Source organism: Mixophyes fleayi, chromosome 7 (assembly GCF_038048845.1).
Source record: "Mixophyes fleayi isolate aMixFle1 chromosome 7, aMixFle1.hap1, whole genome shotgun sequence".
In the NCBI taxonomy this organism is placed as follows: Eukaryota; Metazoa; Chordata; class Amphibia; order Anura; family Limnodynastidae; genus Mixophyes; species Mixophyes fleayi.
Genome location: NC_134408.1, coordinates 93785600 through 93800044, shown reverse-complemented (window position 1 = coordinate 93800044; position 14445 = coordinate 93785600). Strand labels below are relative to the sequence as shown.

At 38.4% G+C, this 14445-nt stretch overlaps 1 protein-coding gene across 1 annotated transcript in view; it reads left to right on the top strand.

Annotated features, from left to right (window-relative positions):
• Positions 1-14445, top strand: part of TMEM237 (transmembrane protein 237) — a 39458-nt gene that overhangs the window by 17687 nt on the left and 7326 nt on the right. Inside the window, exons 8-12 of the mRNA XM_075180135.1 lie at positions 6635-6758; positions 6854-7045; positions 7133-7206; positions 7459-7552; positions 9314-9435. Of these exons, the coding sequence (XP_075036236.1) occupies positions 6635-6758; positions 6854-7045; positions 7133-7206; positions 7459-7552; positions 9314-9435 (606 nt within the window). The remainder of the gene's footprint in view (positions 1-6634; positions 6759-6853; positions 7046-7132; positions 7207-7458; positions 7553-9313; positions 9436-14445) is intronic.

Here is a 14445-nt window from a genome sequence, read left to right as displayed (position 1 = left end):
TAAAATAGGAGTAAGATGAGTGAGCCCTTGAGTAACAAAAGGAGTTAAAATGAAATAGTTTGCTAGATATCAGTTAAAAAGACGTGTGTCAATAGACCTCTGATTGCATATCAATGACTGGCATAAATGTATTGACTATATTTGTAGGAGTCTAGAAGCTTTTAGTTCATGTAGCTTTGGGTATTAATTGTCATAATTCCTTTTCTGGTGCCAGGCACTTGGTATTTATCTCACTAAGGTTCTCTCAATATGGCAATTCTGCTGAAAAATCAGGAAAAATAGAACATCATTTTCAGATTGTATCTTCCCTACTTTGGGCTGTCAGAGCACTTTGTCCCTTTCTTTGCAATTTGCTGTATGAACGAAGCGTGGTCAGGAAGGTGCTCCTGGTGGGGGAGGCCTAGTTGGCACTCTGTGCACTGTCTCGCCCTCTAAGGCTGTGTAAAAACTCAGATTTACTAAAGTTGACCTTCAGTCATGTTGAAAGACTGGTGGTCTTTTGTCCCTTAACATGCTCTAGCATCCCAATAATGCACTGGTTATTACAATGAAGCCAATTGTCTGGTGGGAATATGTGAAACTGTACTGGAAAGAATGTGTTGTCCCAATAAAGTCTATGGTTGATGGGCTGTAGAGTTCCTAATGTCCATAAGATTTATCTGGTCATCCTGATGTTACCAATGGAAAGAGGAAGTACAAAGTTGATGGTGATTCCTAGTGTTAGAATATATTTCAGCAACAAAGAAAATTTCGAACACAGGAACGTATCCATAGTGATTATGGGAGTTTGTAAAGTTGCATATGCACATCTGTTCAATAGTATATACCTCGAAAGAAATCAAAAATATATTTGTCCAATTAGGATAATATAACCCAGTATGATGTTTTGTATGCAAGGAAAATATTATACTCATACTGGATCGATTGTGGTGGGTTGCTTCTCCTCCCTGTAGGTCTCACTGTTTCCATGTATGTAATATTAAAGTTATTTTATCTTTTACCAATAATCATTGTCTATGCGATTTGTGTGGTTCCAACTCACAAAGCGATTTATTAGCAAAGCAAAAGAATAACAATTAAGTAAATAAGTACAGCCGATACATACGCTGCGCTGTGTTGGATCCAGCTTACAGTCATTCAATCCTGAAGTCTGTGGTCAAGGAGACTGTAAGTTTATTCCAAAGAGCAATATATATATTTGGTGTTACAGTAAATACTATACAGATAACTTGGCATGTTTCCATAGGTTCAGGCTCCAGGACAGTCCAGTATAGTGTAGTTCAAAGGTCAATTCAGCTCTCCAAGGGTGGGGGTCAGCTCTCCAATCAGATGCATACTAATTTTCCAGCCGAAAGCTAGTTCAAACTGGTCTATTTACATTATACACACAATACCATTCCAATCACTAATTCCCTATATTCCATAACTAGCTTACACGAGGTGCGATCTTATTGCTGATGGAACCGGATCACTAAGAATAAATAGGGGATTAGAATGACACCAAACATGATATGTTTCCTGTAACCTGAACCTTAGATCTCAATAAAGTGCTTCTTACCCTTATCATATATAACTATAAATTCAATAACATTTGTTTATAAACAACTGTGGGTTGGAACTATCAAAAAATTAGCTATGTACAAGTGAATGCGTAAGTGTAAGTCTATGCGTGCGTTATTTATTGTGCGATTGCGTCATAACACGTGGCGTACTGATCGCAATCGCACAGTAAAACAATATTAATCAATATACTTTCTTTCATCCAATAATTTGACTTTGACACTAAGTAGGAATGATTCGATACCAGAATGTATAATAAAGTTCCAGTTTATATGTCAATCGGTTACCATGACAATTCATGGTAATCAACATTATATTGCTGTGGTTTTCTGATTTGCAGATCTCATCACTGCTTTCTAGCACAGTATTGTAAAGTAAAAAGTTTTGGTATAGTCTATAAAAGTGACCAAGTATCTTACGCTCCTGCAGAACAATAGGCGCAGTCTAGCTGCAACAGTTATGCGCAGTCTATTGAAGATGGTGAGATTAGTGATTGCTTGTATCGATATCCAACGCGTTTCAGATTCTCAGTTAAAAGCCTTCCTCAGGGATATTGTGCAGAATAAATGTGCTTGTCCGCAGGCTTGATATAGGGAGGTAGCTCCTCCCACCTTGATCCTTTTGGTAGATGCTATTAAGGTAATCAGTTTGTCTGTCTTCTTTTAAAAAGTAATTTCTTCCTTCTATGAACTGATGTATGCTGGGGGTTTGTAATAGTATGTATTTTGTGTTGATTTTACTTAATGCTTATTGGTATGTATACTATCAGACTAGTGTCTGTGCGGGCAGATGTTCAGCCCATAGATAATGTTTTGAGCTTACGATCACATGCAGACATGTTGCTGTATGTTTAGCCACCTTTGCTGGCATGGGAAAACCGTCTCAGCAGGTATTTGTGCTAAAATTGGACACATAATTAATACTGACATTACCTTGTGTCAGATCCAATATCTGGTGTGTGCTAGCTGTTGTGATTGTGTTTTGCAGTCTGTTTCATTCATCATCAACATTTATTTATGTAGCGCAAGCAAATTCCGTAGCACTTTACAATTGGGAACAAACATTAACAAGACAATACTGAGTAATACATACAGACAGAGAGGTAAGAGAACCCTGCTCGCTTCCTTACAATCTATGGGGCTTTGGTGTGGTCACTGGTGGTTAAGTCGCTACTTGGTGTTGGATGTTGATCATGCTGACACATGTGGAAGGGTATCGGCAGGCAGACACGTTACTAAGGGTTGTTAGTCCATATTGCTTTAGATGACCTATACTAAATACATGTCTATCATGTTTTTGATATAGTCCTTGCGATCTCATAGGTTCGATTTTTAGAAATGTAATTATTCATTCTTTAAGCATCCCATTCAATTAGATGGAATGCTGGAAGCCTGTAGATTGGGTTAAAATAACACAATACAGTGGTAGTAGATTTGTACTGTGGTTATTACTACTATGGTATGATTGACCCATCTGTAATTACTATTTCTTACATGTCCTAGCCTTGATTACGTATCACAGAGGTTACGAGGGTTGGTGTAGCTCTTTGCTTCCCTACTTGATGGATGAAGTGTGAATTTTTTGACATATCACCATTGAGGAGAAGTCATGGTGATATGTGTGGATGATTAGAGGTTGAGATGTGATAGAATCTGATTGCTCAGGATTGCTGATGTATATTGTGAAAATTGATTGTGCTTAGCGTGAAGAGATGGTATACCATAAATTAATCTTGGTAGGTGGACAATGTCCTATTTCTGCTCTAGTAATAATTTGATAAGGTGACTAATGAGGCTCTACTGACAATCTGATTTGCTGACTCCACTATTCTTCTATTGTTCACAGTGTTTATTTGACTCTCCATTATTCATTGTCTCTAGAATTGTTGCTACATTCATACAATGTTAGTATGACAGCATAATGGATTAATATGTTCCTGTAAGTCTGCACTTGTATGGAAGTTTGTCCTGCCTAATTTATTCATGATTTGTTGGCTCTGTGGATTCGCCTGATATATCTGGTTGGTGAATTAGTGATTTTATATCCATATGGATTGTAGTTCCATATCTATGTTCAGACCATTTGAGGGTTTGAGTCTTTAAGTAAAAGATCCACTTTAATTCCTCTGTTGATGATTTTTTTTTTTTTTTTTATTTTTTGTTATGAACTCATCCCCTCTCCAATTCCTTTCCACTTTCTTTATTGCCATGTACGTGAGACCAGTGGGATTACAATCATGCTGTTCTTTAAAGTGTGTGGAAATGTTGTAGCCTATTTTAATATTTCTTATGTGTTCTCTGATTCTTGTTTCAAGTGCCCTTGCTGTCCTCCCTACATATTGCATGCCACAGCATTCTAGTAGGTAAATTACCTGCAGACTATTGCATGTGAGGTGTTCTTTGATTCTTTAAATTTGCACTGTTTGGATGGATGTCCGTGTGGGGTTGGTACTTCTCTGATGTTAGATTGGTACAGTTACAGCAGCGACCGCAATAGTGGGGTCCGCCTTCTTCTGTTGAGCTATCTGGCCGAGTTTGTAACGCCTATCGTGGCTTAATGTGGTTCTTCACTAAGCTAGTTTTTAAATCTGTACCTTTTTTTGTAAACTACCTGTGGGTCAGTTGGTAGAATAGTGGATAGATTGTGGAGGATTCTAAATCTAGAAATTTGATTTTCAGTTTAATATATTGGGTGGCAAATTTTAAATTACAGTTACTGTTGTTCATATGTTGTATGAATTTGAGTAATGACTGTTCTGCCCCTTGCTGTACAAAGAATATGTCCTAATAAATATATTTTCCATAGGGACCTCTTCGCTCCATAGTTATGGTCAATCCATATGTTTATCTTTCCCCATTGACTCATAAATAGATTAGCATAATTAGGAGCAAACCCTTGTCCCCATGGCAGTTTCTCTAGTTTAGAGGTAGAAAGTGTTATTGAACCTTACATAGTTATGTGTAAGAATGAACTGGATTCCTTGTAAGATAACTTCTGTCTGTTCTGTGTGAATAGCTTTAGCACAGAATAATGTCTAATGTCTCTAGCCAGAAAGTACTTGATGCTGTTAAGTTCCTGTTGATGATTAATAACAGTAACCAGCGAAGTGACCTAGCTTTATACCAGCCAGGGATCTGGGCTCCACTCAAGCTGGTCACTGTATTTTAGCATTTGAGTGGTATCTCTAAAGTAGGATTTTTGTTCACTGATGTATTGTAGATGGTGATCAATGTATTGAGGAAAATTGGAGGCTATGGAATTGATTCCAGACATGATAGGCCTGCCAGGTGAGTTTTGTATGTTTTTGTGGATTTTGGGGAGATGGTAAAATATTGTTATTACTGGGTGTGTTTGTGAGGTAGTCTTGCTTTTTTTTTTTTCTTTATTATTTTATTTTTTATTTATTGAGGATGCCCTTGATTAGACTCTCTTTAGCAGAGCCTTCAACTGTTCATTACATTTATAGTTAGGTCTGACAGTTTTTAGTATGTGTTTGTGTCTCCCAGAATGTTCAGACTTTCTTCTACGTAATTCATTTTGTCCATTGACAAAGACAGAGGGATAGCTAGTTTTATTCCTATGTTCTTATTATACCTTAACTCTTGTAAAGTATTTTTTGGCCTTTGTAAGATTAACTGCTGTTTTTGAATGTTTTGTATTAATTCCTTCTATATCGTCCAGGACCATTCTTTCAAATGTGTTTATATGGCTACCTTTAAGATGACTACGGTATAAATGGGATTGTGGTCTTAATCATTGGTCAATGGATTTTCTAGGAAATGTTTTTGTAGAGTTAATTTCCTAATAAATTTCTGAAGGCCTATAAATACTTCACACTTATTAAGCTTACAAATTGAAGCAAATTTGAGACCTTTGTTGAGTAGTGTCATGTGTGCTTATGTTGGTCCAAGTTGACAGAGAATAAAAATGCAAAAACAGTAGCAGTTATGGTTGTGGTTTGGTTGCGTTTTTTTTTTCCTCTTCTAGTTCTCTTAATTTCCTTTTGTTCTGGTTTATTGGTGGATTTGTTTTTGGTTTATGACAGTACCTTATCCTCTCTCTTATTCTAAAAAATCTTGTCCCCATCGTGAATCATTTGTGATTTGATCTTTTGTGTTTTTGGTTGGTGTGTCAGTGATTGGTGGATTCACTGTGTTGGGAATTAAGATATGTTGTATTTGTGGTGTGTGGGCCTTGTTCTGTTTTGGACAATATAGATCTAGCCAACCTCTTTCAAAGGGTAGCCTAGCTATGTTGTCATAATCACAGTCAAATTGGTCATCAACCTCGTGATGGAGAATGATGTGCCTAAAAGTGACTCTGTATCTGATTGTTTGTGTTCCTATCTCACATTTTGGTTTGTTGATCATTTGTTTATGTAGTGTATTCATTTATTGCTGATATGTGAGGTTTAATGTGGTACAAACCTAATAATCCAGAAGGATAACAAGAGTGCATTTATCTTTATTTAACTTCTTTTCTTTTGCCAGGGGATACTTTACTCTGTAGCTCTATGATGTTAGCATACATTTTGATGTAGCGATCCTCCTGTTGGTCCAACGTCCAGTGTATTTCTCAATCTTTGCCTTCAGCATGGTGTTTCAAGCAGTTATGGCAAACTTTATTTGGCCAGTAACTTGTCCTAGGATACATTGCAAGTTAGACTTGAGGTCCCCCTATTAGTTCACATTGCAGATCAAGAAATTGATGTGGTAGGCTGTTACCATGTAAAGCCAGAGCTGTCTTGGATCTCAGACCTCACAAACTTTTCTGACTTTTGTGCAACTGTTTGGTATTTTTCATTCAGGGACTAGGGATTCTCAATTAATAAAGTTTGGGTGATTTAAGTGCATGATATTAAGTGCAACAGCTGGAGCTCAATGAAAATGCTAACATAGAGCTCCTAGCCACGATCCCAGTAGTGCTTTTTTTTTTTTTTTTTTTTAAACCTTCCCTTAAATTAAAAAGATTTAAAGTCCATTTTCTATATAATTTTCTACATGTCTATATGCAGAATATATAGGACGCATTGAATGCAGGCTTGTTGTTACCACCTGTTTGTTCTATACTTAAGGGAAATTTCAAGCTGCTGATCGCACTGGAATCATTAAAACTGCAGAACATGTGGAAGATTTTATGGATATTAAGCCAACATGGAGCAGCATGGATGTATCTATCACTGTGCATCGTGCCTTTAGGTACATCCACAAATCTGTGTTAAATATTGCTGTACACAATCGTGATTCTCTGGCTGCACAAAACCTGCATTTCTAATACTCTCTTCTCATTGTAGGATGGTTGGGCTGTTCTGCAGCGGATTCCTAGCTGGGTACACAGTGTGGAATATTGTGGTGATTTACATGCTTGCTGGTAACCAGCTGACTACTCTTTCTAAGCTATTGGAGATTTACAAAGATTTGGCATACCCATCCCAGTGCTTTCTGTATTTCTTGTTGGCTCTCAGCACAGTTTCTGCATTTGACAGGTAGTTGACTGAAGGGAACACTTCTGGTTTCTCTTGCTTTTTCTTGCTTGTATACCAGACTATTTTTTTTCTCCTCCTTGCTACTAGGATTGACCTGGCCATTGTGTCAAATGCATTTCGTGGTCTTGTTATATTGGATCCATCTGCTGTGGCCTCATTCTGTAAGTGCAAACACAAGTGTATATGATGCTGTAAATCTAAGTGATTTAATAAAGCCAAGTAAACTAGCATAGTTTTTAAGTACTTACCCAACCCCTTCCACTGGTGACTAATTATATCCTTTATAATATATAGTAGGGGTAAAGCAACATATGGCATTTTCTCAAAGTACTTTGTCCCCGACTATCTCATTTTAAATTATGCTGAATGTATCTCGTGATTTGATATCTAAACACAAATTTCTCTATTTTTAGTGTACTTTGTTGCTCTTTTTCTTGCACTGAGTCAGCAAATGACAAGTGACAGGATAAACTTCTACACACCTCCAACACAGAATGGCAGCTTGTGGTAAGCTTTAATATTTGTACACTATTCATTTTGATAACAGACAGACAATCAAGGTTATTTGCTAACATTGCTCAAAGCTGCAAATTTACACTAAGGCTAAAGCAACCAAACATTTGCTTTTAATGAGGAACTTGCAATAGGAAAATTGAAGCTGATTGGTTGATACGGTTTTAGTACAGATATGGACTGTTGAGCACAGTTATTAAATAACCCTCAATGCATCTTTCCCTCTGAGAATGCACTTATTTATTTAACACCTCCAGATAATTTCCTATATTGCCTTGTAAATGTAGCTTGTAGCTTGTATATTGATAATTGCTCATTATTAACACTTAACTACACAATTAGTGTTGCCAATCATACATAATTTTTTCTTTTCCCATTAAATAAAATAATTATTCTAAAGATGATCTTATTTAATTTTATGTTTTTTTATATTGGCATATGTACATACATCATTTACCATGATCCCTGGAACACTATACTAAACAATTACAGATTATAAAAATGTGTTCTGTAAATCCGTTGTATTGGAAAAACAATATAAGTTCTAGGTCTGATACTTGTTTTATTTGGCCACTAGGGGCAGTGTTTCACTATAACCCAGTGGTTCCCAAACTTTTTCAGTTTGTGGCACCCTTAGAGTCTCCATAACTTTTTCAAGGCACCCCTTCAAAATAATTACCAAGCAGTACCGTTTTATAAGTAGTTGGGTCAAAATAATGTAATAAGTATTTAGGTGAGAACAGAAATACTTAGTAAGTTGTTTGCAAAAATAATACACATAAATCCAAGGGAAAAGAATATTTTTATATTTTTTTTTATTCAATTATATTTCTGTCAAAGAGTAATTTATTGCTAATACTAAGAGGAATAAGATCAAACAAAATAAAACATGAACAAAAATCATCACACTGTGCCCTCCTTCATCCTCACACTCTGTGCCCTCCTTCATCCTCACACTCTGTGCCCTCCTTCATCCTCACACTCTGTGCCCTCATTCATTCTATTGCCCCTCCATTGCTGTTTCCTACCACCTTTTCCCCTCCCCTTTCTTTACCATACTTGGCCTTCTTTCTTCTATTTCTTCTGTCTTCACTTCTGTCTTCTTACCAATCCGGCGGCGCCCGGGACCCAGCATCCTCCTCTCTCCCGCCGCTGCTCACTGAATATGTCGGACGTGATGGCGTCACGCCCGACATTCAACGAGGAGGGAGGAGGATGCTGGGTCCCAGGTGCCGCCGGAATGGCAAGTTGTTTTTTTTATTATTTTCTTCCTGGCCACAGCACCCCTGTGACAGCGCCGCAGCACCCCTGGGAGCCACGGCGCACACTTTAGGAACCACTGCTTTAAGCCATAATTTATATAAACTGTCTAACCATTCGTAAGGATTCCCACCAAATTACTCAAGTATTGGAAAGGGTGGCTATCTAGTATAAATCCTATTTATAACACCTTAAATGCAAAAGTATAATTATGTATTGCTTTTCATTAATTATTTTTCATGAGTATATATTAAAAATCAAATTAAGTTACTACTAAAAACATTCCATTAAAATTAGTGATTTTCGAATCAACACTATTTTCCTTAAAGTTGCTACAGATAGTTCATAGAGTTACTCAATAGAATTGTAGTGATGCTTTAATAATTAAAGTTGTTTATTCTGTTTCCTCTTTGTCACATTGAATATGCAAATATTTTTTTATTTTTAGCTCTGTCAATAAACTGGTCTAACTGCATGTTTTTATTATATCATCAGGCAAGAAGGTACAGAACTTCAGATTCTTCAGCCATGGATAGTGGTCAATTTGGTTGTAACTCTTCTAGTTGGCCTTGCTTGGTTATTTCTATCTTTCCGCCCAGACCTAGATCACAGTGAAGGTACTATTTCTTTCATATTTCAAGAACAGTAACTAAGTAGTTGATAGTTAGACAGATAAGAATGGATAACATTAATTATATTTAAGGAGGCACCTTTACTTTTAAAGAGGCCAAAACTGCTGGACTTCAGCCACAAAATGTTATAAATATGTGTGTGTGCGTGTATTATATAAAAAACATAAATGTCCTTTTAACTCTTCTTGAATCTGAAATCTCTAAACTCCCTGCCCTGCTTTGGACAGGTTCAAGATGGAGCTGTTATCAATTGTATGGAGCAGATAAGTTTTTGGCTTCCATCAAATTAGGAGGGCCATCAATGCTTCCTAGGATTTTTAATCTGGTATCACTATTGCCAATTATGTGCCCTATCTTTTGGCCTGCCTACAGACTTTTCACAACAGCCAAGGTGGTAAGGGTCCTCTATTAAAATCCAGGGCGGTGACAATTAATCCCCTAACTGGACTATCTTCATTCCTCCTTCAGACCCACTTACATGTGACTGTCCAGGTACTGGAGTCACACAGGTGGATTATACATTTCTCAGAAGTCAAACTTTGTTTCAGCCCAGCAAATGAAGTGAAACAAATCCGTTCATCACTTGTGCACACAACTCTTCAGGCTACCCCTAAAGGCCCCACAAACAACAATACAGAAATGGAAGATGCTCAGTCAATTTTTAAGTTCACAGCAGATGCTAGAAGGGGGAGGGCTTATCTAGAAAAGAGATAAACACAGTCAAAATACCCCAGGTCACTGCGGTGAACCAATAAAAGAGCCACTATTCTATTTGTACATAAAATACAAAAGCCTCATTTGCAAATATATGATCAACCACTAGCAACGTCAAGGCGTTGCTCCTAATGGAGTGAATGTAACTTCTATACCATGAGACTTCGTATATTGGCTCACACATTTATGTGTTTTTAAATTGAGAGCTAACTTATCCAGAGGTACCCCAGGTACCTCCGAATGGAAAAAGGACTAGCACACCCTGTTAGCTAGGGAGTACTGGTAGATTAGTAGTTGTTCAGTTACTAAACACGCAATTGCCAGATGGAATACATCAGTTGTCTGTCAAGCATATATTTGTTCAGGAAAATATTAATGCTCGTTCTGATCCATGAGTGCCTCCTGGGCTGCGCAACTTAGTGCCTTGGCCAACTAGTTGTGCCGGGATGCAACCTGGTCTGTTCATACTTCCACAAAATATTATTGTTTTAATGTTTTTGCACCCAAGGAGGTCAGCTTTGGAAGTGCAATTTCAGGACATACTCTTTTGTAGGGTCAATTTTGGAAAGTCCCCATGGTTGCAGATAGAGATTCTAGAATTTGTGCAGAATTCAAATTACGTACCTAACTGCTGAAACAGCTCCTATACTCCATTGTCACATTCTCTCCCAATGTAACCATAGAACACTAAACATAAGAAAACCGCCATTTAAAGGGAGATAACTATTTTATGGAAGGGGTATTTTAAAATGTCAGTGGGTTCTCATCGTAAAAGGTGTCCACTGGCTATTAATCAGTTCTTACGAGATTTATACATTCTTATTCATGGGTAACTGCACATTACCATCTCTCTTGTGCTGTGTAGAAACATATAATTTTATCTTCAATGGTTTTATTTTATTTATTTTTTCAAAAATTATTGGGTATAGAAAGCAGAAAAGCGAGGGGGTGTAATAAGGGAAGGACAGAATGGAGGAGGGTAAGGGGTACATAGTGGGGAGGAACACGGCAATATATTTTCAATAATTCACCATAGATAAAGACCAAGCCATGCCTCAACCTGGGGGAGATCACCATGTTCAGTCACTTCCAGGGATTCCTGACTGAGTCGTTGGGGGAGACTCTATATTTTGAGCTGTAAGATGGGGTTCCTACGAGCGGTGGAGCCTCCTCTCCCTTAGTAACATAAACATGCCAGCTGAACCATTTCATTAACGGAGATGAAGGCAAGGTGGAGTATGGGATTCCTACGTCTCCATTTCAATGCTATATTGAACCCTAGCCACTGCTTTTTGTAGAGGGGGTGGGAGAGGTAACTTCCAAGATTGGGCTATAGTGGCGCGTTTGGCAAACAGTATATAACTAAAGACATATTTAGCATGTAATAGGAATTGTGGGGGGTAGTGGTGCAAAAGAGCTACTTCAGGTGCAGGGGAGAGTGTTTGGGCAGTATCAGTTGAATTGGGGGCAGCTTGAAAAAATATTTACCAAGTCACCTACTATATTACACTGACGCCAACAGAACTTCGACTGGGTGGGTCACATCCTGGTGGAGTCTAGCCAGAGTGAGGTATAGTCTGTTAATTAATTTTATCAACATTTCTGTATGATTGACGCATTTGGACATTCGGTAGGAGTTGAAGAAAATAGCTTCCCATTGATCACTAGAGAAGTTGAGATGCAGATCTACTTCCCATTGCAACTGTGCCCTAGTGTTATGCTCTTGTGTAGGGGGAAAGAAGACATTATACCGGCTTGGTTATCCCCTTTCGTCAATTTCGTGTACAGAAGGGCCGGACGTGGCATAATATTTAGGCCCTGTCTGAGGAGGGAAGTAAACCAGTGTCTTACCTGAAGGTAATTATAAAATTCTCAGGCAGGCTGATGGAACCTTTCCTGAATTTGTAAGAAGGAAAGCAGTCCTTGCCCTTCAAAAAATTCGGTAACTGAGGCTTTACTGTTTGTTCTCCAAAGATTAAGATCTGGGATTAATTTGGCCAAAGTTGGTATCAACTAGAGATGGGCGGGTCCGGTTCTCCGAGAACCGAACCCACCCGAACTTTGGGTATCCGAGTACCGAGCTGAGCAGCTCGGTACTCTCCCGCCCATTCCGAATCCAAATCGAGGCCGAACGTCATTGTGACTTCGTCGGATCTCGGGGCTTGGTTCTCGCGATACTTCAACTTTATAAATACACGCCTCCACAGCAATCCATCGCCATTTGACAGAGGGAGAGAGCAGGGTGTAGTCATAGGCTAATTAGAGCAGGGACAGAGAATACAATATTGTTCTTGCAATTGCTCTAACCAAAATCGCTAGTGCAGAGAGGAGGATAGAGGTTTATTATTTTTTCTTCATATTTGGCACTCCCCAGCGCTTTTGGGGTGTCCCCCATAATTGTGCATTAATATTTCTGGCTGTCAAAAGTCATATCTGTCAGCAGTATCTACTAAATAATTTTTAGCACTCCTCAGTGCTTTTGGGGTGTCCTCCCTAATTGTGCATTAATATTTCTGGCTGTCAAAAGTCATATCTGTCAGCAGTATCTACCAAATAATTTTTAGCACTCCTCAGTGCTTTTGGGGTGTCCTCCCTAATTGTGCATTAATATTTCTGGCTGTCAAAAGTCATTTCTGTCAGCAGTATCTACTAAATAATTTTTAGCACACCTCAGTGCTTTTGGGGTGTCCTCCCTAATTGTGCATTAATATTTCTGGCTGTCAAAAGTCATATCTGTCAGCAGTATCTACTAAATAATTTTTAGCACTCCTCAGTGCTTTTGGGGTGTCCTCCCTAATTGTGCATTAATATTTCTGGCTGTCAAAAGTCATATCTGTCAGCAGTATCTACTAAATAATTTTTAGCACTCCTCAGTGCTTTTGGGGTGTCCTCCCTAATTGTGCATTAATATTTCTGGCTGTCAAAAGTCATATCTGTCAGCAGTATCTACTAAATAATTTTTAGCACTCCTCAGTGCTTTTGGGGTGTCCTCCCTAATTGTGCATTAATATTTCTGGCTGTCAAAAGTCATATCTGTCAGCAGTATCTACTAAATAATTTTTAGCACTCCTCAGTGCTTTTGGGGTGTCCTCCCTAATTGTGCATTAATATTTCTGGCTGTAAAAAGTCATATCTGTCAGCAGTATCTACTAAATAATTTTTAGCACTCCTCCGTGCTTTTGGGGTGTCCTCCCTAATTGTGCATTAATATTTCTGGCTGTCAAAAGTCATATCTGTCAGCAGTATCTACTAAATAATTTTTAGCACTCCTCAGTGCTTTTGGGGTGTCCTCCCTAATTGTGCATTAATATTTCTGGCTGTCAAAAGTCATATCTGTCAGCAGTATCTACTAAATAATTTTTAGCACTCCTCAGTGCTTTTGGGGTGTCCTCCCTAATTGTGCATTAATATTTCTGGCTGTCAAAAGTCATATCTGTCAGCAGTATCTACCAAATAATTTTTAGCACTCCTCAGTGCTTTTGGGGTGTCCTCCCTATTTGTGCATTAATATTTCTGGCTGTCAAAAGTCATAACTGTCAGCAGTGTCTACTAAATAATTTTTAGCACTCCCCAGTGGTTTGCGCTCAGAATGGATTCAAAGCAGTCCACATATGATCTGAATGAGCAACCAGGTTCTGTCACCAGTCCTGATGTTAGTGTTCCCAGAACGTCATCTGGCCAAGGCGATGTCAAACAACAGAGTGTTTTCAAATTAGTGCAAAAAACAAAAACCAAAAAAAAATTTACTGTATTGAAGCGAAAAAGAAGTGTAACTGAGCAAAAGTTAAGTGACGATAAAAAAAAAATTGCAAGCATGCCATTCTACACACGCAGTGGCAAAGAGAGAATGAGGCCTTCACCTTTGGCTATTAGTGGCAGATCCCAAAAAGTTACCCAGCCTACAATTGGTGCACAACTACTGTTACGCGTCAAAGCCGAGCTGCAAGATAACAGTGAGGCATTACAGGAGAATATTTGCTCTGATTCACAAATGACAACAATCCCTGTGGAGAGTCCATCCAACAGTGGGATGTCTAATCGTGAGCATTCTGCTGATGTGTGCCTTAATAGCCCGAGTGTAGCCGGTGATACCCAAATTGAGGATGCCACTTTGGAATTAGAAGAGGATGAGGGGGAGATTTGTGTAGGCGACGAGGGCGCTAATGAGGATGTTGATGAGGATGAGGTTGTTTGTGTAAGTCCTGCACCAGTGGCAGCAGTTCTGGCACGTGACAAGAAAAAGGCCATTGTCATGCCTGGGCATAAAACAAAAAAATCCAC